General features: G+C 47.2%; 1 protein-coding gene across 1 annotated transcript; it reads left to right on the top strand.

Moving 5' to 3' along the window:
• NCEH1 (neutral cholesterol ester hydrolase 1) lies at positions 1-27,426 on the top strand. Its single transcript, XM_084847497.1, has 5 exons — positions 1-271; positions 13,565-13,796; positions 16,579-16,648; positions 19,493-19,664; positions 22,939-27,426. Exons 1-5 carry the CDS (start codon positions 134-136, stop codon positions 23,554-23,556), a joined length of 1,230 nt encoding a protein of 409 aa, XP_084703623.1. The 5' UTR covers positions 1-133; the 3' UTR covers positions 23,557-27,426.

Genomic DNA, 27,426 nt, shown 5'->3' with positions numbered 1-27,426 from the left:
GCAGACAAGTCGCCCCGTTCAAGCGCCGCCAGCGCCCAGCCCAGCCGCGCTGCACGGAGGAAGGGCGAGGAAGGTGACGCTCCGGGCGGCGGCGGCGGCGGCGGCGGCGGCATCTTCCTCCTCCTCCCCCAGCATGAAGTCCGCCGCCGTCTTGCTCGCCGGGCTGCTGGCGCTGACAGCCTATTACGTCTACCTGCCTTTGCCCAGCACCGTCTCGGAGCCGTGGCGGCTCATGCTGCTGGATGCGTCTTTCAGGGTCGCGCAGCAAACGGTAAGCGAGGCAGCGGCAGCCGCGGGTCCCTCGGCAGCGCCGTCCTTCCCGCCCTCGCCTCCTCTCTCCCCGGGAAGGTCGCGGCAGCCGCCTGGCCGACCCGCGATGGGCGAACGGTCTCGCCCGCGGGGAATCAGCCACCGAGTGCCTCGCTCCGGTTTAGCCGGCGCGGCGGCCGCCCTGCGCAAACGCCCCTCGGTTCTTGTTTCAGTTCCTCGCCCTCCTGGCTCAGGGACAGGCTGGTCGTGCGCGCCGGTTTTGGCTCTCGTGCTGCTGCGCTCGGCGGGGATGCGTGGGCGGCGCGCATCTTGGGGAAGGCGGTGGGCGCCCGCTGTTTTGGAGGCGTCTCGTGAGAACCTAAGAAGAGAGCCTCCCCACCCCCCCACCCCGATCGCATCAAAGGCCTACCTAGTCGGGCCCCTCCGCTCGCACGGCGGCCGGCCGGATGCCGCCGTGAGAAGCCCGCACAAGGGTGGGCATCGGTTGGAGACCGCGCACTGAAATGGGCTTTTCCCGGTATTGCTTTCCTCCCTTTTTGCATTGCGTCTTCGACGCATCCATCCAAGCGGAGGGCGCGTCCTTCTCCGAAAGCCTCGCCGCCTTTGCACGGAGAGCGCCTAAGGAGGAGGATCTGAGCCGCTCAACCCTTGAAACAGCCAGCCAGCCTCGGCGACGCTTTCTCCCTTTTGCCTTAGCAGCGTTATCTCTCTGCCCCGCCCTGGCCCTCTCTCGCTTTGTAATCAGCTGCGGCACAGGAGTCGGAGAAAGTACTTTAGGGTGCAATCCTATGCATGTTTAGACAAAAAGTCCTACAACTCCCAGGGGAATGCTGGGAGTTGTAGGACTTTTCTGTCTAAACATGCATAGGATTGCACCCTTAGAGACGCTGCCCTGAAGTGATAATTAAGATAAGGGCTCAGTAATTCCTCCAGAATAGATATTGGTTAGAAATGCCCTCTTGATGTGTGTGTATATGGGGAGAATGACCATTCATAACTCCAAGGTCTTTTGTGAATGTGACTTTCCATGTTGCCTTGTTAAGTTGAGCACGCTGAAGGCAGTGTCTGTATTGATTTGTTTGTATTTTATTGAAAAGGATTTTTTAGGCCGCCTGTAGGATCTTTGTCATCCAGTTCATGTTTTTCCATTTTCCTCCAGGCTTGCGGTGCAATCCTATACACGCTTGCTTGGAAGTAAGCCCTATGGAGGTCAATGGGGCTTACTCCTAAGTAGGTGGTACAGGATTGAGGCCTTGCTTTGGATGCTGCATTGCTCTTTATGTATGTGAAATATTTATGTACTGCTTTTTCTAGGCTTCCTGGTGGTCAACAGACACAATAATTCAAGACAAAACCATAAAACTGCTTTATGGGTAACAAATATATTTTGCTTCCTTCCTGGCCTCCTTAAAAGCGGATGTGTCAGGCAGCAGCATGTAAAGCTTGAAAAAACAAACAATTCCCTTAAAATGCACATCAGCTTTCACTCCGATATTATGGTAGTTTTTTAATTCTGCTCCAGGTAATGCTGGGGTTCCTTGGAAACTCAGCAAGGATTCTTCAGCAAGAGAATCAATGATGGCAGACAAGCTTCTTTGAAAGGCGGCTTTCTCCACTGTGCCCCCTAAAAGCCAAGGAGTGTTGCCTGCGTTACGCTGTCGGTTCCCATGGGGTGATGGTGAGGCCTGGCCATTGTCTCACATGAAATTCATGTATTTCCTAGGATGCTTCCAAAATCCTCTGGAAGACAGAGGGCCTCCTCAGCAGGCATTCTGATGTGAAAAGGATTCAATCAAGGTAGACGTTTTGAAAACCACTGTGATTGGTGGTACAGTTAAGTAACTTTAGGGTGCTTCCAGACAGTGCTTTTGTCATGCAATCACCCAGCCTCATTCGCAGAGTTTTACACAACTGGAGTGGTGGTGGTCCAGCCATCATTGTCTTTCATTTGTAACTCTCCGGTTTCTTCTCACCACTTCTTCCATCTGTTTCCTTTCCACAGAAAAAAATCTGTTCAGGAAAAAAAAGAGTGAATACAATGGCCCCGTTCGCACATAACAGCAGCAGATTATGGGTTAATTAACCTATGATTTGCTGTGACATGTGCCACCGCCATTTTTAATGTGCAACCTCTGGTCAGCCCAAACCTAACAACTAATTGTAGGTTAACTTTGGGTTGTTTGGGTTGATGTCTTGGTTTGGACATTACAGAGGACCAGTGAATTGGAAGTTTCATATTCAGAATGCTGGTGGCACACAACCCAGCAAATCTTGGGTTAATTAACCCATGATTTGCCCCGATTACATGTGAACTGGGTCAATGCATTTTGATTTATAGTGCTTGGAGCCAGCAGTTTGGAAGCACCCTAAGGGTGCAATCCTATGCATATTTAGACAGAAAAAAGTTCTACAACTCCCAGCATGCCCCAGCCAGCACTGCAGACTAGGGCATGCTGGGAATTGTAGGACTTTTTTTCAGCCAAAGCATGCATAGGATTGTGTCCTAAGATTCCCTGGACATAATTGTCTTAACCCAGGGGAGGTGCCCTTAGTGGTATTAAAAGGTAAAGGTAAAGGTGTCCCCAACCAGTCGTGTCCGACTCTAGGGTACGGTGCTCATCCCCGTTTCTAAGCCAAAGAGCCAGCGCTGTCCGAAGACGCTTCCATGGTCATGTGGCCGGCATGACTGAACACCGAGGTGCACGGAACGCTGTTACCTTTCCCGCCGAGGCGGTACCTATTTATCTACTTGCAATTTCTTGCTTTTGAACTGCTAGGTTGGCAGAAGCTGGGACTGAAGACAGGAGCTCACTCCGTCACGCAGCACTCGGGTCTCGAACTGCTGTCCTGCCGACCTTCCAGTCTGCAGTTCAGTGTCTTAACCACTAAGCCACTGCAGCCCTCTTACTTCACTTCAAAATGCGATAAGGCAGCCCTGCTGCTTTTGGGAGCCCTCCCGTTCATCCTGTTGAGAAGGGCCGTGGACCACTGTCCCAAAGTCCTTCCCTGATGGTGCCACTGACTGTAATAGCCAATGATATTTAAGACAAAAATCAGAGTGCAGTCTGTTCCGCATCTTTCCTGTTCCCCTTGAAAATTGGTGAAGGGATAGAACTGGACTGTGAACCCGAAATGTGGAATTGTTTCCTGAACTGCCTTTCTGTGGTGAGTGAAAGGGTATCCCAGGAGAAGAGTCATCCCTAAAAGTATTGAAACAGGGATGGATTTATGAGCAGGCGACCCAGGCCAACCACCTGAGGTGCCAGGCTTGGGGGGCACTGGGTTTGGGGATGCTCAGTCTGTTGACTTGACTATCCCTCTCAACAGCTGAAAAATAAAGCAAAGAGTTCATATGAATCAGTACAGATTGTGCAGATGCAACATCTTCTGTGATGGGATAAATCATGCATGAAAATCGTGCATCAAGGTCATGGAACAGGCTACAGTTATGCAAGTAAAAAATAAGTTACTCAGAAGCTGAAAAAGAGAGGAGGGGGGCAAAGATGCCCTAGCCTCAGGAACCATTTGACCTGACCTCCAGGTCATTCTAGCCCGTGGCACCTAGAAGCCCTAGCTGTAGAACGTTACTTAAAAATTGAACTGCTCTAGCGTGTGCCTCCTTGCCTGGGCCACTAGGCAAAGACACCCTATCCTGTGGCATCATTTGGCCTAGGACCAGTCTTAGTACCAAACAAGAAGCACTGGAAACTGCTAGGTAAGAACAGAATGGACTTACTGGATCAGAAGACAGTCTCCCTGTCTAATCTAGCATTCTGTCTCCAGTAACCATTCAGATACCTTTAGGCCAGGGGTGGAGAAAATGTAGCCCTCCAGATGTTTATTACATTTCTATGCTGCCCGTTGGCTGAAGCTCTCTGTTGTTGTTCGACTGCAACTTCCATCAGCCCTAGCCAGCATAGCCTGCGGTGAGGGATGATGGGAGTTGCAGTCCATCAACATGCCCTATCCCTGCTTTAGGCACTTACAAGTGTGGCATTGAAGGAGATGGCCTTCTCCTGTAATTTGTCCTCAGCATTCAGTACTCAGAGGTATGCTGCCTATCATGGCAGTATTACTGGCAATCGTTCCCTCTGTTTCCAAAGTTCAAGACGGAGTGTTGATCCTTTTGTAGGATCTGCACAGCATCATCTGTGCACAAAAGGAGGGTGTCAGCAGATCTGGGAGAACCACAAGGTTTGTAGAAGTACCAAAAACTCCTTAGAGAAACCCCAAAACAGCCCAGGTATTCACCACTTCTTCTGTAGGTTGCCCTACAAAATATATACTTGGCCTAGATATCATGTCTGTATATTGCCATTTTCCAACTCACCTGTAGTGAACAAAAACTTATTCTGGGTGATCAGGCAAGGAGGTTAGTTTAGGTTTTGTAAACTGAAAAAGAGAATTGTTCTTGTTTGTTTGTTTCAGGCTTTTGTTCTACCACAAATTACCCCACAGCTGTGAATTTATGAGGGGGTAGAACAGACTGCCCCACTTCAGACAGCTGGTGAGGATCACAATTTTGAATAATCCCCTATGTTAAAAGCTCCCTGAATATAGAAAACCAGCACAGCAGGAAGAAGGCTTAGGCTTATACCCTGACTTGCTAGTTGTTCCTTGCAGGGAGTGTTTTGTTTTGTTTTTGACATGAAGGAACATTGAAAAACAGCATCCCAGGTCTGAAGTCTGATGAAGTCCATGCTATTCCCTCGACGTTCTGCCACCTATGTGGTATGTGAATGCATGTGTAGACCCGGCCTTACACTGGTGTGTGTCTATATTGGGGGGCGGGGGGTTCATGCCTGAGCAGGTGGGGCAGTAAAAGTTATTAGTCCATTCAAAAAATGTAGATTTCCAAGATTGCTAGGTAACATCATATGGTGATGGTTTACTCTCCCTCCTTAGCTTCCTAAGGGCCATAGCAAGTGCAGGGAGGGGGCAATTGGGATTGTGTTGCACCAGTGGGGGGAAAGTCTCTTTCCCTCCTATGCCATGGTCCCAGTCCAGCTCTGGGGTCCCCACACCAGCTGTTTGTTTAAGAAAAAGCAGCTAAACAATACGACTTAGGCTGCCATCCTATAGATGCTAACCTGGGAGTAAGTTCCATTGAAAACAATGAGTCTTACTGTACTGGTAGTGACAAACATCATGTCTGGTTTGGACACTGCCTTAGGAAGGGAAAATGATAACCCTGTTGGGCCAGTTTAGTGAGACTGGTGACCCTACCAACATATACAAGTATAAAGGGAGGCTGTACAGACATGAGTTAGCTCCAACACCCTTCATTTCTGATCAGGAAGCAGTGTTTATTGGCTTCTTTAGATACAATGACCCGCTTAAGGGATTTGCTTGGGTTTTGTTTTGTTTTTGTCTTGGTACAATTGGCACTTTGGCCCAATGACAGTACCTCTTTTTTCAACACATTAAGCCAGATAAAGTTGAGAAACAAATTGAGTCCCTTCTGTTCTCTTCAGGGCTGGAGTAGGCAACCACTTCAGGTCCCAGCCTCAAGGCTTATCTACCCAGATATTCACTCAAAAACTGAAACAAAACTGTCTGGAACTACAGGCTTTTAAGCTGGAGCCTTCAGAGCCTCGCCTGGAGCACAGCTGCAGGCCATCTGTGCCACTTGAGGAAAGATCTACTCACATGTAGGGCCTTGTCCACAAGTACACCTTTCCTCATGAGGGGCCCCTAATCCTCAGGTGGCAGTTCTGTGTCTGGCAGCTGACTGAGCCCTGATTTTTAGACACTGGCACTCCCTGGGGCTAGGTGGCCACTCAGCATCAGCCTCTGAGAGAGGGGCTAACTATGTCATGAGGTGTAGGGCCAATGGATGTCTCTCTTGAGGGCCCAGGATTCCCCTGAACTACCTCAGTGTCCCCAGACTCAGGCAGCTCCTCTGTGATGCTTGGCTCGCGGGAGGCTCCCAGTCATCTTCCAAAGAGGAGTCCTCTGGAGGGGGCATGACAGGGAGTTTTTATTTGCAGAGAAAATGGCATCCCTCCCCCCAGGGTTCGACCACCTGCTTTCCCCTACAACTCTAGAAGGAGTCCTGTTCATTATGGCATGTCAGCTGGTGTAATATTGCAGCTAGGGATGTCGGAAAAATCCGCAATGGATTCAAATAAGTTCAAATTTCTATGAATTTGATCCTCGGGTTTAAGTAGCGGACTGGCTTTTCCCAAGTCATGCACCCTGGGGGGGGGGGGGGATTATGTGTTAGGTAATATGCATTAGTTCTAATTTGCATTAACTAATGCAGATTAGCACATTTGCACAAGTGTGCAAGCACAGATTAGCGCCAATGTGAATTAGCGCAAGGAGAACGAAATCTGATTCCATCAATAAGCAGATGACGGAACGAAGGATGCCTGACAATCCCCGAAACACAGACATCCCTAACTGTAGCTATGCTGATGAGCTGTGAGTCAGGAATTTACTGATTAAACTCTCACCTTGGCCCCCAAATTTGCTAGGGTTGCAACCTTACGCACACTTTGGGACTCACGTATAGCCCTATGCAGATGTTCTAAGTGCATGTGACCTCTACAAGCGGAGAGCAGGAGTGGCAATGAGTGCACTAACTCTGCTCCCACCCTTTTTGCCATTCCCGATGCCCCCCACATATAGAGGGTGACTGTCTGCAGTAGAAGGCCTCCTCATGCAATTTAGAAACCTGATTTCCCCTAATTAACTCTTCACTGCAAGCAGTCACCGTACACAGCTGGAGGGTGGCGAGAATGCCAGAGGAGGAGGTGAAGTTGGTCTGTGTTCCCCCTCCTTGTGTATAGAGATTACACGTACTTAGAATGCCTGCATGGGGTAAAGCAGCCTCACCCCACATGGTGCCCTCCAGCGGTCTTGTGCTTCAGTTGTGCATGTCTGGCTGGGAATGATGGGAGTTGCAGTCCAACAGCTCTGGAAGGCACCATGTTCGGGAAAACTGGGCTTAAGCATCTCATTTGGGAGGACCAGTTATTACCGTGTGATGCTGTCAGATAATTTGGCCATCTAGCTCTGTATTGGCTGCTGTGACTGACAGCCGCTGTCAGGCCAAGATCTTTCTCATCATCTCCTCTCTGAGATCTTTTAAGTGAAGATGCCAAAGACTGACCCTGGGACTTTTCTACATGCGCCCTACTACTGAGCGAAGGTCCCTCACAACAGGAGTAATATCCATTGGCTTCAGTAGGGCTTACCTCTCAGTAAATATGCAAAGGGCCAGGATGTATGTGAATATAAGCCACATTATCTTGCCCGCAGTATTAATATCCCTTACTGTAGGGATATAAATACTGGCTTACCGTGCAGGGTTGTTACAAGAATTAAAGCTATGCAAAGTGCTTTGAACCAAGCGCCATAAAATTGCTCTACATACAGTTGGTTCTGGTAGGATAATAACTGGCCACCCAGTTATTACTTGTTCACTGGAATTACAGGTTCTCCTTAGAAATGTAGCCTGAAACTCCTGGGTGTAGGGAAGATAGAGAAAGGAGAGCATCACCCTCCTTCTCCCAAATGTGTATGTTTCCGAGTTTGATACAAGGTGCTGGTTTTAACCTATAAAGTCTTACAGGGCCTGGGACTGCAGTATCTGACAGAGCATCTCTCCCAACATGAACCTACCCGTACACTACGTTCATTTAAGGCCCTCTTCCAGGTGCATCCTCCAAGGAAAGCTCAGAGGACAGCAACAAGGGAGAGGGCCTTCTCAGTGGTGGCCCCTCAATTATGGAATGATCTCCCCGATGAGGCCTGCCTGGCTCCAACTGTTATCTTTTCGGCGCCAGGTTAAGACCTTTCTCTTGTCTCAGGCATTTGGCAACATATGATGAGGTTTTGATCAGGCCTTGGTTTTGTCTTATTGCCAGTGGTTTGAAATTGTTTTTGTTGTCCATGCCTGTGCTGTTTGTTAATATGTTTGCCTGCAAATGGTTTTACACTTTGTATAATGTATTTTTTATGATTTTTAATCTTTGTAAACCACCCAGAGAGCTTCGGTTATGGGGCGGTATAGAAATGGACCATTCTATGGTTGTGAGGGACCTTCGCTCAGTAGTAGGGCGCATGTAGAAAATGAATGAATGAAATGGTACCCCTGCATTGAAAATGGTTTTAATTGGGAAAGAAAGGCTACAAATGGCTCAAAAGAAGCAATAGACAAGAAACAAACGCATATATTTCCTTCCCAGTAGTTCTCTGAGAAGGGAAATTGACCAATACCTTTCAAATAAACTCTGCAGTCAAGATTTTCAGGGCAGCTGTCTTCAGCTCAAGACAGGAACCACAGAGGTTTTGACTGAAGGTCTCTTATGATCTAATGTATAATATTAGCTTTAAAAATACTTTAAAGGGTGCGATCCTACGCCCGCCTACTTGGGAGTAAGCCTCATTGAACTCAATGGGACTTACTTTTGCACAGACATGTACAGGATGTAATTGGTAGGCGGCTACTGTGCTGCATTGCTCTTTCATGTAGCACACATTGCCAACAATTGATACTTCTGTAAAGTTGAACTCCTGCTGCCTGCTGACTTTGAACAGCACAGGCTGGTTTTATGTTTCTTGAAATGTGGCCATTGAACTTTCCCCTATTTCTGAATGTATTTTCAGCTTGCTACCATTTGTCCCAGTACATTTCCCCTTGTGGTTTGTTTGAGCACACAAATTGCCCAGTTCTGCCTAAGCTGTCAACCCAGCACACAAGTTGCGCAAAGCTTTTTTTTTCCCCACCCATAAGCAAGAAATGTTGCTCTCATCATATGATAAATCTGCCCTTTCACACATCAGTCTGAAGGTTTGTGGGTCAAACAACAGAGGCTGTGATAACACACAATTCTAATCTTGTGGTGCTGGGGGGAAATTATTATTTATTTCATTTCTATACCACCCAGCAGCTGAGGCTCTCTTCTAAAATCTTCTAAATTTATTTTATTTACTACATTTATGGCCTGCCTTTTTCTCCAAGATGCTCAAGGTAGTGTGTGCCTCTTCCCCAGTGTGTGCGTGTTGCATGTTGGTGTATGCATTCGTGCCCCCCTCCATCTCTGTGTGTGCACGCATATGCTTCCCCTGCTAACACCAGATGTGGCCCTCAGGGCCAAAAAGGTTGTGTACCCTGGTTTAGGGAAACAAGCCCTCTTCAGACTGTGGCTTATGCTGTTGACTTGTTTCAGTAAACTATATTTAAGTTTAACCACAGTTTAGGGCTTGGATGTGGTTAACCACTAAACTGTGGTGAACTTGAAAAGGAAAGTGAAAGCTTTGGATTTCCTCTTTGTGGTTGTACTGGAGAAGGAGAGGGATGTTCTCAGGCCTGAAGTGTGTTCTCATAACAAGAAACCAAGTTTAGTGTTACTTCTGAATGCAGCCATTGTGTTATATGGATAATATGTACATTGGACAAAAAGTAGGTTTCTTCACACAGAGACATAAAAGTGGCTTGCAGACAAACATTCCTAGTTTAATTTTGCACCCCAGTTGTATGCATTTTTATTCAGAAGCAAGTCCCACAGAGTCCACTGACACTTTCTCCCTAGTTATCTATGCACAGATAGCAATCCTAGTTGTTTCTGTTTTATATGCCACACCTTTAACCACTTTCCAGCATGGAGCACTGGAATTCTAACAATGTGTTGCTATTAATTTTGGTTGCTGCTACCAAATCAGCTATGGGGCCTTAACAGAGCATTCAAACAGCCCCTTTGCCACATTTCTTCTGTGTTGACCTTGAGTTAACCAGATTCAGGGCACAATCCTATGTGTGTTTAGAGAGAAAACATTCCTACAGCTCCCAGCATTCCCCAGCCATCATGGCTGCCTGGAGAATGCTGGGAATTGTAGCATTCTGTCTAAACATGCATAGGATTGTGCCCTCAAAGAGGCCAAAAGCATTTGTGTGAGTTGGCCCTAGGATAGAAGAGTCGCATTTGGCTGCTGTACCTATCATGTGTTGCTTTAAAAACACACACCATGATTTGATAGGCTTGTGGCTTGAACATGACCAGGCTTTTGTCAAGACTATTAATTATGGTCGGAGTGGTGCTTTTTGACAGTGTAATTGTTTTGCAACCATTAGGGAGCAATCCTATGGCCGCTAGACAGCAGCTAGACAGCCATAGGGTATGCTGTTTTCTGGGAAGTGACCTACCCCCACATCCACGCTGCCTTGGAGGCAGCGCGGAGAAGCCCTGCCCTCTGCGCTCGGAAGAGGAGCACGGAGTGGCTGAAAAGGGGCGTGGTGGGGGGCGTTCCAGGGCAGGGAGAGCAGCTCTGCCCGTACGACACACCTCCTACATGTCGTACAGCAGCCTCCTCTCCTGCTCAGCTCCCCCACGGCTAGACAGTCAAAAACGGCTGTCTAGCCAAAAAAGCAGGGCAGGAGAGGCGTGGAGAGGACAATCCCCCCTTTGCTTCTCCTGCCTTGCTTTGGATAGGCGGTCGTCTCTGAGTTCAGAGGCGGCCGCCTATCTAGATAGGATTGCGCTCTTAGTTGCTATTCCTCAGATCCATTACAAAATATCTGCTAAAGGTTCCTCCCCGCTCCCCTTCAGTGTGCCTTCCTTTTTTTAAAAAAATCTTTCAGACACTCTGACATGTGGTCAGTCTCAGAACTTGCATTCCATCAGTTTGGTCACTGCAGCACAAACATCCACATTGTGGATGTTTCAAGCATCCACATTTCAAGTCCTGGGAGAGGAGAGTTGACAACCTTTCAACTGGCCTCTGTAGCTATGCCCTGAACAGTTGGGCTTCAGCTACAGAAAACATCATGTGAACCTTTTCACAACATGGAGACATGTAATTACATTTTTTAATATCTTTAAGCTCTGTCACTTTGTGTTCTTCCCTAGGAGAAACTACTGTTAATATTCAGTATATGTGGTAAATTTTAGAGGCGTTTACGTTATGTTGTAACTTCATCTTATGATAGGGCAAGACAAAAATGAAGAATGATAGAGGAAATAAAAGCATAACACACACCAGTGAGTTTCAGCTTAGCTTTTTAACTCTTGCAAGCCTGTTTTTAAAAAATAATTTTATTGTGAAATTTCAACAAAACAGAAAAGAGGAAAAGAAAAAAATGTAGCTACATAAATTTGAATATATTATTTTCAATGCATGCATATGAAATGTGCGTGTGTGTGTGTGTATGAAAATACAGCTTTCTAAGAGTTATGCATAAACTTCAACAAAAGCAGACCAAATATCCATATAGGTGTCAATTCACAAGTGGTGTCTATATATCACCTGTTCATATGTTGAAAGTGTTGTTAGGTCCTGAATCCATTGCATTATAGGAGGTGAGCGTTTATCTTTCCAATGTTGTAATATCAATCTTTTAGCTATCAAAAGGGCATGGAGAATCCATTTGCGTTGACCATGCGTTAACTTCCAGGAAGCGGGTAGATGATTTAAGAGGACATGTACGTCAGTAAATATTGAAGTGTTCCAATTATGGTTGTATGGATTTTGTAAAATTCGTTCCATCTGCGTTTTGTGATGCAGTTTTGTGGATTGTCAGGTGCCTTTCATTCCGTCATCCACTCATCGGCAGAATTGGGATTTTTTCCGAATTTCCAGAAATTCACATTTGCGCAAACTTGCACTTGCGAAAATGCGCAAATCCCCCCACACGCAAATTCTCCCTCCCCCCTGTGCTCATTTTCATGCCTATGGGGGAAATGCATATTTTTGGCCAGTGTTTTTCTATTTTACATATCTTTCTGCAACTAAGGGCGCAATCCTATCTAGATAGGCAGCTGCCTCCAAACTCAGAGGTGACCGCCTATCCAAAACAGGGCAAGAGAAGCATGGAGGGGATCATTACCTCTGCGCTCCTCCTGCCCTGCTTTTTCGGCTAGACAGCCGCTTTCAGCTGTCTAGCCGCAGGAGCATGGAGCAGGGAGGGAGGCTGCTGTACGACACATAGGATATGTCATACAGGCAGCTACACTGTCCCTGCCCCAGAACGCCCCCAGCCCCGCGCCACAGGGAGGGTGGCTGCTGTACGTCACATAGGATGTGTTGTACAGGCAGCTACGCTGTCCTAGCCCAGGATGCCCCCAGCCCTGGAACACCCCCAGCACGAGTTCCAAGGTCAGTTCCCAGAAAACGGCATATCCTGTGGCCATCTAGCTGTTGTCTAGCAGCCATAGGATTGCTCCCTCTGTTTGCATTTTAAAAGAAATCTGCAAGTCCACGGAAACAGTGCAACTTGGGAAAAGACGGTCTGCTGCAGAATCTACGAGTCAGATTCATAGAAATCTGAACTCATTTGATTCAGTTATGGATTTCTTCGACATCTCTAGTTCCATTACCAAGTTTATCCATATAATAACCTCCTCCCAGAAAGACGCAAGTATTGGGCATTGCCAAAACACATGGCTGAAAGAAGCATTAGCTGTATTACACCTCTAGCAATTAGCTGATTTAGACAAACCCGACATTGTAGCATCCAATAAGCATGGAACAAGAGTTTTTGCTGAATAATATGTAACCTGAGATCTTGTTACTTCAGCCTTCCCCAACCTAGTGCTCTTGAGATACATTGGATTACAAGTCCCATCACCCCCACCATCATAGCCATTGGTGTGGAGAAAGTAGATAGGGAAATGTTTTCCTCCCTCATAATACTAGACCCCAAAGGGGTCATCCCATGAAGCAGATTGGTGGGAGATTCAGGACAGCTCAAAGGAAGGACTTCTTCACACAGCACATAGACTATGGAATTTGCTACCACAACCTGTAGTGATGGTCACCAATTTGGATGGCTTTAAAAGGGGATTAGACAAATTCAAGGAGGATAAGGCTATCAATGGCTAGTGGTCCTGATGGCTATATGCTGCCTCCAGTTACGGTTGTTGGAGAAATCCATGGTGGATTCAAATGAGTTCAGATCTCTATGATTCCAATCTGCAGATTCCACAGCGGAGTGACTTTTTCCAAGTCATGCAGATTCCGTGGACTGCTTTTTCACTTTTGCGGGCGTTTGCACTAATGCGCAAACGCTACTGTGCATTTGCGCAAGTACAACAAAATTCCGGTTCTAAAACATTCTGATTCCAACAATCAGACGGAATGTATCTGATCCAGCATGGCTCTTCTTATGTTCTTCTGAGTTGCAGTCTAACCCATCTCAAGGCCACCAGCTTGGAAAGGGCTCTTTAAAACAAGCAGAAAGACGCAGAAGTCATTGCATATTCTAATGCAAACAACGCAGTTAATGTTTGCATGGGTGTGTTTACTTCCTTTCAAACCCTTTTCCTCTTTCGCTTTTGCCTTTTTCTAGTGCAACCTGGCTCATTCCCTGGGACTCGGCCATCACCTGCGAGTTCTGAACTTTGTCATTGGCAGCTTTGAGATGCTAAATAATCCACAGTCCTCAGATCGCGTGAAGATAACAGACACTCAGTTTGATGGTGTGGAGGTCAGACTGTATGAACCTTCTGCAGAAAAGGAGAAGACACTGAAGCGCAGTGTGGTGTACATCCACGGAGGAGGATGGGCCCTGGCTAGTGCAAGTACATGTCCTGAGAGCTACCGTGGTTTTCAGTGGAGGCTGGTGGCTCCAATGTCAGTGGGGCGGTGAATCCTCTCCGGGTTTCAGTCAGAACTGTAAAGGATCTATCCAAAGTGCTTCCACAACTTGGATACCTCCTTTAGAGTTCTGACTGAAACCCGGGGCAGATTCATTGCCCCATTAGCATTGAAATCACCAGCCTCCGATGGTGGATTTTCTTTTTTACTCTCATCTTTCCATGTCCCTATCTTGCAATCTCGGCTAAGTTACAATAATTTCACCAAAGCAGGGGTGGGCACCAGGTGGATTGGCATCTACTGGTAGATCTCTTGACGATTTGCAGTAGATTGGCAAAAGTTTCTGACTTCCGATTGTCTAGCAACAACTTGTAAAAATCCCCCTTAATTTAGATTGCTGAAAAAGAATGCTTGGGAGAAAACCAGGAGTGGATTTTTGTGTGAAAGGATTTGAGAGCTTGGTTCTGGAACTGATCACCAATTCCTGGACTGAGCAAGTCTTCAGATGCACCATGTTCTTTCATTCAGAGCATACGTCTTCCTGCACCATTTTGCACCTGGGCTCTGATTGGTGGGCTTGAGGTTCTAGTAAAAAAAAACACAAAGTAGATTCCCTCCAAGCCTGAAGTCTGCCCAGCCTTGCAATAAAGTCCCTGTTGTATAGGTAGAGGGAATGACTGTAAGACTCAGCAGGCCTCAAACACAACTGTCCTTTATTTATCACATGCAGAACCTAGCAGAAGCTCCACCCGCTGCTGCTACTCCCAGCTGCCAAGCTTCAAAACAATAACTAACCCACAGTACCCCTGTAGAATATGTAACAGTCCCCATCCCCTGAAGAGCGGTAAAAGTAGTTCGCTAGGGATGGCCCAAGAGTTTTTGCTGCCTGAAGTAAAGAACAAGATGGCACCCCCTCACATTCCATCTACAGAAGAGAACTGGGCAGGCAGTTGAATCTGTCTTCAACGCTGACAATGGCACAGCTTCCTCCACTGTACCTGAAGGCCACAGGGTAGTTAAGGGAGCACATGGCAGGCTATGTGGCACATAGCTCTCTCCTCCAACACCTCAGTGCTGCCTCCCAGCATCTGCCACCTGTGGTGACTGCCTCATTCTGCCTAATGGTAGTGCTGGCCCTGTAGTTCACCTAGTCCAATTCTAATACACGCACACAGTCTGGAGTATCCTTGCAAGCAGACTTGTCTAGAGAAATGGCATGTGAATTATGACAGATCTGTCAGCAGCGACTCTCATGATGCTGGCAGCTAGAAGAAGTACCACTGGCAACAGAAATTGCTGCAGGCCCTGTTTATGATCAGCAGGTTCACAAAAGAATAGCCCCAGTGTATCGAATCAAAGGCCCATCTAGTTGCTGGCAGAATTATTTGCCATGAATTTGTTTAATCCCCTTTTAAAAGCCAACCATCCAAGCCAGCAAACATCCACACAACTCGAGGCCACCAATTCTGTAAGTTGATGATGCATTTGTGCAAGGAAGTCCGCTCTTCGTCTGTCCTGAATAGACTGCTGATCTGTTTACTTGGGTGATCCCAAGCTCTACTGGCATAGCAGAGGGTGAAAAAGTTCTCTCTCCACTTTTCTCTACACCATGCATGATTTTATGTTTCAGGCACAGGTTAGGGACACTTGCATGTGAACAAGCCTTAAGTCACCGATATATTTCCAGAATCCTTTAAAGAATTATAATCTAAATCAGTCTTCCCCAACATGGCACCTACCAGATGTGTTGAACTGCAAATCCCTTCATCCCTAGCCAGTGGGATTTATAGGGATGATGGGAGTTTTAGTCCAACACATCTGGAGGGCAGCAGGTTGGGGAAGGTTGCCCTAGACTTATACAAGAGGGACCTGAAACAAAATGTTGCAGCGTCAAGTGTTCCTGCTCACCATTCCAGTCAGACAACCAAGCCCCACTCCAGGGTACTCTGTTCCATTCACCATCCCCATTTTTCCACCACAACACACATTCTGTGGCCACTGAGCACACCCTGTCCTGCTTGAAGTGTTTTTCAGAGTTCCCCTATCTCAGGTTTCTTTCCCTAAAGATTTTTGGTACTTCTGCAAACTTTAGAGTTCCCGCAAGACTACTGGTACCTCCATCTTGTGCATGGATGGTACTGTTTTGGCTACATAAACAATGGCACTCATGCCTACAACTCCCATCATCCCTCACCATTCGCTATGCTAAACAAGGCTGATGGGAGTTGTAGGTAGGGATGTCGGAGAAATCCGCAATGGAATCAAATAAGTTCAAATTTCTGTGAATCCGACCTGCAGATTCCACACTGGACCAGCTTTTCCTGAGTCACGTGGATACCTGACTTGCAGACCGATTTTTTTACTTTCTGGAATTTTATGCCAATTTAGTTGTAGAAAAATACATTAAAAAAATGAAAATGCGCATTTTGCGGGGGGTTCACAAGTGCGAATTTGCGCAAGTGCGAATTTGGGAAATTGGAAAAAATCCAATTCCACCAATGAACAGGTGACAGAATGAAAGGCACCTGACAATTTGCGAAACTCAGACGGAACAGATTTTACAAAATCCGTAGATCCCTAGTGGTAGTCCAAAACATCTGGAGGGTGACAAGTTGCCCACCCCTGCAGTAAATTGACTGGATTTCGCTTTTCTTCCACATTTGGATGAAAATGGGCATTAAGGTCTGAGACCTGATGAAATTTATCGGACTGCATGTGTCCTTAATGTTGGCTGCTTTTCTCATCACTGGTCCTGTCTATTTCCAGGAGGAAGTTACTACAATAATCTCTGCTTGACCATGGCGGAATCACTGGATGCTGTAATTGTCTCGATTGAGTGAGTAGATTGTGGACAATAATAAAGCCATGGGGGTGTCTTGGATTATAACTTGATTTTAATTGTTTAGAAAGCTTTGTGGTTAGGAAGGAAAGAGGAGAAAACAGTTGCTACATAATGCTACTACTCATAAATGCTAATGATTTAGGGCAGGGGTACCATATAAGACCCAGGAGCCAAAGCCTGGTAGGGAGAGAGAGGGGAAAGAAAGAGATCTCATTTTTCCATGGAAAGCTAGTAAGGGTGCAATCCTATGCATGTTTAGACAGAAAAGAGTCCTACAACTCCCAGCATGCCCCAGCCAGCATAGTTGTAGGTCTTTTTCTGTCTAAACATGCATAGAATTGTACCCTAAATTGTGAAAACTGAAACCACAGCAAGTTTTGAAATCCTGAAGCCTTGGAACCCCACAGGGGCACCATTTTAGATTTTTAAAAATGTTCCTGATTCTAAATGACCACCTGATCAGGTTTGGTCTTTTATGTAAATGGGAGTGGCAGTGGTAGCTTTGCTGAAGGGTGGTATGTAAACCTTAAATAAATATATATATATATATATATACACACACACACACACACACACACATACATACCTTCAGAGGAATGAGAAAACAGCTAACTAAGGAGAATTTTTATTTATTTGTTTGCTTTAAAATATTTCTGTACTGCCTGTGTATAATCTATCTAGGTGTCATACACTAACAAAAGTATAAATATACATTATAACTAAAGCAATCAGCTATGCAGCATAATCAGCAGGCCATGAGTTAAAAATCAAAGCACAGGTGTCAGAAATCCAAAAAATGCCGAGGTGAATGAAATAAGCATGTGCTTAAACTATAACAGGGTCCTCACATGTTTTATTTCTGGGGGGAGTGGGTGCCACCACAGAAAAGGCCCTTTTCCTAGATGTTGCCAGATGGACAACTCCAGGATGTGGGACAACCAGGAGAGCCTCTGTTGACGATCACGGCAGTTGGGAAGATTTATATGGGAGGAGGCATTCTCTCAGGTATCCTGGTCCCAAAACCGTAAACAGACCTGGTAGTAGTATTCCTTTTCTGGCACAGTAGCACATTCTTCAGAAAGGACCAGTCCAAGGTTATCATGTTAAGGACGCAATCCTATGCATGTTTAGACAGAATAAGGTCCTACAACTCCCAGCATTCCCCAGCCCGTATGGCTGGCTGGGGAACGCTGGGAGTTGTAGAATCTTTTTCTGTCTAAACATGCATAGGATTGTGCCCTTAATGTCTTAAGAGGAAGTGATCAGTGTGCATGTGAGGTACTTTTTTATCTTTCCATCAGGGTGGATGGAAAGCATTCACATTTCAGCTTCATTCTGCTCCATGAAGGCAACGCCATCTAGTGGCTTTGAAAGACAAACTTTTTATATAGAATTCAACCTTTCTCTATTGTTTCCCTGTGTCAAAAAAGAACAAATGATGATGACTATGAACGGGGGCTAAACTGGGCTAAACTGGACATGATGCACCATGGTTGATTTGTTGTTGTTATTTATAGCCACTGGGTGGGTGGGGGTCTTCAGGACTGCAGCGTCCAAACAAACAGGAGAGCTTTTATCAGAACAGCATTGATATAGAAATTTGTAAGCTCTCGGGAAGCTTTTCCCAACCTTGGAACCCCAGATGTTGTTGGACTACAGCTCCCACATTCCCCAACCAGCATGGCCAGTGGTTGAGAGTGATGGGATTTATAGTCCAGCAACATCTAGGGACCTGAAGTTGGGAAAGCCCCATCAAACCTGCAGACGGATTCCTCCGTATTCAGCTCAGTCTGATCAGATAAGAAGTCCTTTTGGCAACCGCAAAAGTTGACCCAATAATAGGTAATCGGTTTACCTGTTTTTTAATATCTTAAATGTGAAGTCTGTGACTCCAGAGAAGGTTACAATAATGCAGCTTTCCTCAAGCTGGGGTGCTCCAGATGGTTTGGACTTCAACCCTCATCAGCCCCACCTACCATAGCCAATAGTCAGGAATGCTGGGAGTTTTATAAGCCAAATTCCTTCTCTGTTTGTTTGTTGTAGGTAGGTATTTTCTCTCCTTTGCTTCCCCCGGACTGCTCCTATCAGTGCTCAGATCTAGGGGGAACAGGGTTTAGCTTACCAGAATCCTCCTTTCTCCTGTGCTTTCTCTTCTCTCTGTGTTCTCTCTCTTTCAGTCTGGGCATTCGGAGAGAGCTACAGGGAATCCTCCTAAGCTTTAGACCAGGGGCAGGGAACCTAAGGCCCTCCTGATGTTGGAATACAACTCCCATTATCCCTGGCTGTGCTGGCTGGGGCTGATGGGAGTTGAAGCCCAACAGCATCTGGAGGCGTGCAGCTAGGACTGGGCCTTGGGGCCAAAATTCAGAGCCGGGTGTCCCCCAAAGCACCACCCGGAGAGCGGCAGGGGATGAGGGCAGCAGAGTGGCAGAAGCAAATTCCATTTTATTCCTGTGGTCAAGATGGTGCCATGACTTATGTGAGCTGAAAATGCAAAATGCCACATGTGCAAAACTGCCGGCAAACAGTTTTGTTGTTGCTGTTGTTCTAACAGGTCAGAAATGCTGAAGCAGTTGTAAAGCACAGAATGGCAGCTGGAGGGGGGAAGAGAAATGTTGGTTGTGCGCTTCCTAAGTGAAGTCAAGTGCACGGCCATCTAAAGAGCCAGTGGAGACTGGTGGCTCCAGTGTCCGTGGGGTGGTCAATCTGCTCCAGGTTACAGTCAGAACTCCAAAGGAGCTGCCCAAGGTGTGGAGCACCTTCCTCTGTCCCAGCTTGGTGGAATGCTGGCGTTGCATCCCCACCATTGCTCAAAACATGGGGTGGCTTCTCTTCCAGGTACAGGCTGGTGCCGGACTTCCATTTCCCTGTGCAGTTCCACGACGTCCTTCATGCTGCAAAGCACTTCATGCTCCCCGAGGTCCTGGCTCAATACTCAGTTGATCCCAACAGAGTCGCAATCTCCGGTGACAGTGCAGGAGGGAACTTAGCTGCTGCCGTGTGCCAAGAGGTGAGAACCGTAGGGGGGTCAGCGGAGGCTTGCGGCTCCAGTTTCGGTGGGGCTTCGAATCCATTCAGTCAGAACCAGCTGGAACTCTGAAGGAGCTATCCAAGGTGCTGAACCCCACCCCCAAACTAGATTCAGCGACTTGGATCGCTCCTTTAGCATTCTGGCTGGTTCTGACTGAAACCCAGAATGGATTCATAGCCCTGCTGAAATCAGAGCCACCAGCCTCTACTGGTGGGGGTACAAGCAGCATGTGTATGGATCCATCCTAAACCATGCAGAGCAGGCTGAGCCCATAGCTCAGGGGTAGAACATACATGCTTTGCCTGGAGAATGCCCCAGGTTCAGTCCCTGGCATCTCCCGTTGAAAGGATCAGGTAGCAGGTGATGGGCGGGACAACATCTGTCTGAGAGTTTGAAGAGCCTCTGCCAAGCAGAGTGGATAATACTGGGCTTGATGGGCAAACATCTGGCCCTGATATAGGGCAGCTTCCCTGTTCTGGCCTCTGCCCAGCAAAACAATAGGATTATGGACTCCCCAATAGTAAGCATAGCTCGATCGATTATTTACAATCCTTTTTGAGCAGTAAACTTTTGCACAAGAACTGCAGTCTGTTACTTGGGGCACATCACGACAAATTTAAACCAGAAGTTATCCTCTTTTTTTTAGGGCAGGGTGTTGAGCCTCAAGCCCGTGGGTCAAATCCTGCCCACCTGGGGTCGCAATCCAGATGGCCATGCCCCTTTCCCTGGCCCCACCCTCTTCTCACCAACCGGCTATTTTTTGGCACTTTCCCAGCTTTTGTGCCGTTTTTTCCCCATTCTGAAAGGCTAAAATGCCTCTCTGAAGGCTTAGCTACTGGCAGGAAGAGCTTTAAGCAAAGATATGCTGGTATTTGTAGTATTTTGCTTCCACCCCTTTGCTCCACCCACCACTGGAATGCAGCCCCCAAGAACTTCTCTGAAACTGCATTCAGCCCTCAAGGTGAAAGAGGTTGACCGCTCCTGGTTTAGGGGCTGAAAACTCTTTGCTCTTCCCTTCACAGAACTATAGTTCCCAGGTTTCTTTCTTTGGAAGCCTGCACTGTATTAGGCTTGAAAGCAGTTTAAATGGGTAGCATAGATGTACCTTCAGAGGTTGTGGCAGGAGGGAGATCCTGATATTGTTGGGACTCTCAAGGAAGCATTGAAGTGCAGGAGTTTTCTTACTGTTTTTGTTTTGTTTTGAAATGACAGTCTAAGAAGTGGCAAATGCTAACAAGGCTATTTTTACTCTCCGTCATTTCATTATCTTTCCACCACCTCTTTCGTTTAGTTTTGTCAGGGCTGTGAACTTTCTCTCTGCAGTGCACTAGCCAACATCTCCCATAGGTTCTTCCTTTCTCTTTTTCAAAGTAGTAGCCAATCAGCTCCCCACTCCCAACTCTGACAGGAAGGCTAAGCATTATATGGAGAGGTGGGATCATGGTATCACCAGCACCGGGTTTGGCTAGTGCTCATATGGTCATCAGATAGTGAGCCACCTTCAGGGCCAATCATTATGGGATTGGTGGGGTATAAACGTGTTTAAAAATAAGAACATAAGAAGAGCCATGCTGGATCAGACCAAGGGTCCATCTAGTCCAGCATTCTCTTCACCCAGTGGCCAATCAGCTGTCAACTGGGAACCCACAAGCAGGGTGTGAGTGCAACAGTGCCCTCCCACCCATGTTCCCCAGCAACTGGTGTACATGGGCTCACTGGTTCTGGTACTGGAGGTAGCACATAGCCATCAAGACTAGTAGCAATAAAGAAACAGTAAAGTGCTCAAAATCAGAAGATGACTTCTTGAATGAAGAAGCTGCTTCACATCCGCTGGGCTTTTATTTGATATGGAAGGGTTGCAATTTAGATGGTCCCGCTCCACCCACTGCGCCTTGAGTGGGCCAGTAACTGGACTTCCGCATCAGTTGGCCATTGATTTATGCATTGCCAAAGGAGAGGACACAGGTTTGCATATGCTAATTTATAGGTATAGACGGATACTTGGAAGTAATATTTTGATTTAAATACAAACACACTGCATCTTGCCCTAGCGGGGAAGGACTATCACCAGGTAACTTCTGTGCCTGCTGAGTCTGCTGTCCAGGTGCTCACTGTTGATGGGAACTTCAGGTCCCCAGTGCGGTCTTCTGATGTTTCTTTATCTTTAAGGAAGGCTTGGACTAGGGTGGGGAACCTCAGGCCCATGGGCCAAATCCAGCCATTGTGGGGTCCCAGTCTGGCCCGCTGGGGTTCCCCAGCTAGCTGCACACCCTCCCCATGGCCCCACCCCCTTTTCCTCCACCACCAATCGTTTGTTTTCCTGGCTTTTGTGCAGTTTTCCCCCATTCTAAAAGATTGAAATGAATCTCCTAAGGCTTAGTTACTGGCAATGTGCTTTAAGATACAATGGTCTGTTGTTGTTGTTGTTGTTGTTTTGTATTTTGGCTCCACCCCTTCTGCCTTTGGCCCTGCCCACCACTGGAAGGTGGCCCCCCAAGATCTTCTCCAAAATTGACATTTGCCCTTGGGCTGAAAGAGGTTCCCCACCCTTAAAATAGAGGATGCCTTCAAACTGTCCTCTAAGGGGCCTTCAAATGGATTTCTGCCTTTAAACCAGACTTGGACTGGTTGCCCTTCCAACAGAGAACTGTATGTTAGGACATATGGTTACCCTAGTTCCCCATATGCCTGTGCTCCTCCCTGCCACCAAGCATTGGGATTATTCCCAAGCACTGAAGCCTCCATCAAACCACTGCAAAGGCTTGACACTGATCTGTTCTTGTCAAGAGTGACACACCTTAGGGAGTGTTTCTCACTGTGGAGCAGGCTGAGTAAGAAGCCAAACTCTCCTTGAGGATAACTGAGATAAGAGTAGGTTCCCTCTCTAGATAACTGAGATAAGAGTAGGTAAGAGTACCCTCGTAGCTGCAATCCCCAAAATCCTTAGCTTGAGTACAGTGAGACGGACTTCAGCGTAAACATACATGAGCTTCGCTTGCATAACAGTGAAGTGCTGTTGACATTCCCGACACTTTACAAGAAGCAGTTGAGTCCACTTGTGGTCCATCTCAACAGCGCCACTCTGTTGTGAGGGTGGACATAACTGAAACAGAGCCTAATGCTTTCGGGATGGAGGGCGAGTCGAGAAAATGAAACAAACGTATCCCGATTACTCTTTGTTTTACACATGGGCATATTTGTACTGTACAAACTTCTGAATTGTGCCCTGTTGTCTGCCTTCTTCCGTCTGCAGATGAGTCAAGAGGAGAATGTCACCAACCGATTTAAACTGCAGGCACTGATTTATCCAGTCCTCCAGCCGTTTGATTTCAATACTCCCTCGTACCAACAGAACGAAGTCACGCCTGTCCTGCCCCGTTTTGTCATGGTGAAGTTCTGGATCGACTATTTTGATGGAAACTATGATTTTGCGCACTCCATGGTGATCAACAATCACACGTCCCTCGACGTGAGCCAGGCCAGTTCCTTCCGAGAACGGCTGGACTGGACTTTCCTCCTGCCCTCGAGGTTTAGGAAGACCTACAGACCTATCACGCACCCCACAGGCAAGGCAGAAATCATCGAGGATATGCCTTCATTGCTAGACGTTCGCGCTGCCCCCTTGCTAGCTGAGAAAGAGGTTTTCCACCTGCAGCCGAAGACTTACATCTTGACGTGCGAGATTGACGTGCTGAGAGATGACGGGCTCATGTATGCCAAGCGGCTAGAGAAAGCTGGGGTGGAGGTGACCGTCGATCACTTTGAAGACTGTTTTCATGGCTGCATGATCTTCACCGTTTGGCCGACTAATTTTGCTGCAGGACTTCACACCAGGGACAGCTATTTCAAGTGGCTTAGTCAACACCTGTGAAGAAAGAGTCCCCTCTCTCCAAAAAAACAAAAACACACAACTAACTGGTTCCAAAATTATGTGTACTCCTTAAGCAATCTTGTGCCATCTGTTGTAAGACTTCATTGGAGAGCTTCCGTTACAGCATAGTGTGTGCCACTAATGTCTTTGTCTGACTCGCTTGGACTCTTTGTTGCTGTTTGGTGGGGAAAGTCTTCATGCAGCCTTCAACCCAATCCTAAAATGCATTGCAAGGAAGTAGTTGGTAGACCGGGTTGTACCACTTCAGACTGAAGAGGAGGATGCCATCTTTGAATATTTCTCTAGTATTTGTCCATGACTGACACATCAGTGAGAAAGATTCTATTCCCATCCTTCTGCCCACTGTGCTAATGTTCTACTTTCAAGGATGGTGTGTGTGTGTTTCAAATACAGGGAAGTATTCATAAATGCAGTTTTCCCCACCTGCAGTATGAAGTGGTTCAGTCCATTCTACTATCTCATTCTGCTGCATATGTAGACCAGGTCTGAGTTCCGTTCAAAGCCATGGCCCCTAAGGGCAGAATAAGTGCATTTAGGATGGAGGTGTTTGACCCCTAATCCTTGTCAACTTTTAGCGAACATACTCACTGTTGCCATTCTAAATTTGCAATCATTGATCCTGAATGTTTAACACTGAGCAGTTCTGACCAGGGAACGCTATGCTTAATTAAGCCCCACTGTCAGTACTAAAACTAGGGCAAGCAGCTTATCCATCAGACCTCCATAACTTGTGATCCATCAAGCTGAATGCAGCCCATCATCCATTGATTGTCGCATGCCAGATGTTTGCCACCCCAGCCTGCTTTTGCATTTTTGGGGCAGACAACCCAAAAGAGAGGTTCAGGAAGTCTCTGGGGCTTGATGGGTTGTAAAGTGTTCAGATCCTGATATAAACGGAAGGCAGTGGGCTATAACTTGTGACAGGGGTCCCATGCTTACTCTTCCCATGTAAAATTCTGCCCCCTGAGTTCTGAGCTGGTTGGCACAGGGATCTCTCCCCAATAGTTAAAATGAAGGGTGGTGGTGTTGACGTCTGGCTTGTTGGTCTACTATGGGTATGATTCTGGGGAGGAGCTATAGTTTAGTGCAGGGGTCTCCAGTGCGACACCCGCGGGTGCCACTGTGCCCACAAGACCAGGCTAAGGTGCCCACCAAGCTATTTTCCCAGTCTGCAGGTGAAAGGAGCAATTCCTTCATTCACTTTTATGGGGCAGGGAGGATGTCCTCCTTGCCAAAAAGTGGCTGAGGGGGCAGTGCACCCCCCACGAATGACCCTCAAAGCAGCAGAGTCCTTGCCAGAGGAGGGACTTCATTCCCTCTAGCTGATTATTGGCAGGGGGGCTTTTTCCGTCCGTGTGTAAGTTAATGGAGGAATTGCTCCATTAACTTACATAGGGAGGGAAAAAGTGCCTCCCTGCTGAAAACTGGATGGAGGAGAGCAAAATCCACACATGCACACACCACCACCAAGGACTCTCGAGGCAATAGGGTCCTTGGTGGGGGGTGGACTTCACCCACTCCAGCCAGTTTTCAGCAGGGGGGCTTTTTCTTGCCCCATGCAAATGAATGGAGAAATTGCACCATTCATTTGCATGGGGATGGGGAGAGAGAAGCAAGGGGGAGAGAGAGAGAAACAGGGTTGGGGGTGGGGAGAGAAAGAAAAGAAAGACCAGAGAGGGAAAGAGAGAGAGAAGGCGGGCAGGCAGAGAGAGAGAGAGAAAGAAAGAAAGAAAGGCCAGAGAGAGAGAAGGAAAAAGAGGAGCCAGAGCTAGAGAAGGAAAGAGAGAGAAAAGCCAGAGTGTGAAGCCAGAGCGAGTAGCATACACACAATTTGTGGTGGTGTCCAGGGTGCTTTTCCAAATGCCAAATGTGCCCACAGGCCCAAAAAGGTTGGAGACCCGCAGTTTAGTGGTACAGCATATGCTTTTCACACAGAAGAGCCCAGGCTTGAATTCTGGCAACTCCGGTTAGGGCTGGAAAACTCCTGTCTGAAACCCTGGAGAGCTGCTGCCAGTCAGTGTAGACCAGGGGTAGCCAACCTCGGGCAGTTTCCAGCCAGTGGGTCCCACTGCTAGTGCAATGGGAAGCTAGAAGATCCTGCAGTGATCAGAAACAAGCAAAACTCTAGTTTCTGGAATGCGGTGGGTCAGTGGAGCTTTCAGAAGGGAGCTCTGCTGACCTGTCCTGTTCTGGAAAAGAGTGTTTCCGCTCGTTTCCAGGATTACTTTCGGAAGGGCTTGTTGTGCAAGCAGTGGGTCCCATTCATGCAACAGAAATGGGGGGAGTACAGCGGCAGTATTGGATACTGCCCAAAGTGCCCTCCATCTGTTTTGGGTTACAACTCCCTGAAGCTCCAGTCAACATGGCCAGTGGTCAAGGATTCTGGAAGTTGTAGTCCACAATGTCTGAAGGGCACCAGGTTGCCTATAAGGCCCACGATGGTTGTCTTTAGGCCACATTTTGTATGTAGATACAAGGGACTTCCTGGTAGGGGTTCTGAGCCTTTCCCAGGAAGCTGTGGGATGCTGTTCATACCTGCCGCCTATCTAATCATGTGTTGGTCTGTACCCTGTCCATTATTCTTTGTGCTGGTATTTAAAACATGATGCTGCTGTGAAAGGGTGGGCTCTTCCTTTGAACAGTGTGCAAGATAAATGGACATAGCCCGTGGGTTCTGCCCCCCGCACAACGAGGGCTGCTTGCAAACACCCTGGGACAGATGTGCGCCCTCGCCTGTGCAAACTGGCCGTGGTTATCAAGACTGTGATCCATCCTGTCCATAGGTTACCAGTTATTCCATTTGGTTCTCTGACAGTGCCATCTTATCCATGTTTACTTAGAAGTCAGTCAGAGTTCAATGGGGCTTAGTCCCAGCACAGCACAGGAGCCCTGTGGGATCAGACCAAAAGCTGATTTGGTTCAGCACCCTGTTCCTGTCCCAGTGGCCAACTAGATGCCTCTTCAGAATGCCACGAGCAGGATATGGTGGCATGAGAGCCTGATGTAGTTGTGGAATTCCACTATACCATGGTGCCACCTAGTGGTTGTGTAATGGAGCATATAGAAAGGCAGAGACATAAAACCCCTGGAAAAAAACACACACGTAAAGGAGCTAATCTTAATCCCACAAAGAATCTGGAAGCAGAAGCCTCGGTAAAGTAGCGCGTTAAAAGCCTCATGTAGAAAAGCCCCCTGACTATAACAACCAGCCAGCCTCCCCCAGCCCACCAACCTGTTTTTTGTAGCATCATGCCTGATGAAGAGATCTGGAGGTTTTGAAAGCTTGCACATTTTGGGGGTGATCTTTGAGTTGGCCTAATAAAGGTATTACTGTATATGGCTTTTGGAACTTTTCTCGCAGAAGGCCAACGTGGCTTTGTTTTTTAACCTTAATTTCTGGTAACATATTTCAGGGCAGGAAGAACAGCATTTTAAATGTTTCCACATTGCAAAGCATGCCCTTAACTCACTCTGTAGGAATCAAAGTGACACATGTACTTCCAATCTGCACAAGCCATGACATGGGTGGGGCTGAATGACCCCTGAACATATAGTCAGACCCCTGATCCTTCTAGCTTAGGTTAGCTATGTGTCCTCCTTTAAAGAGGACAGTCCTCTATCTGAAGGCAGCCTCTATTTGAAGAGTTGTCCAGTCCAAATCCAGTTGGAAGATGAAGATCTGTAAGAAGGGAGAGCAGGAGCCCTTGATGCTGCCTGTCAACAGTTAGCCCCTGGACAGAAGGCTGAGCAGCCACACAGCTCTCCTGGTCACAGCCTTTCCCACTGTGGGGGGATGTATTCTGTTTCTTCTTAAATTATAATATTATTCGTAAATTGCAGTTGCTATGC

Source organism: Heloderma suspectum, chromosome 3 (assembly GCF_057233095.1).
Source record: "Heloderma suspectum isolate Gila_16-S chromosome 3, 16-S_ref, whole genome shotgun sequence".
Taxonomy (NCBI): domain Eukaryota; kingdom Metazoa; phylum Chordata; class Lepidosauria; order Squamata; family Helodermatidae; genus Heloderma; species Heloderma suspectum.
This window is presented reverse-complemented; position numbering and strand designations above follow the sequence as displayed.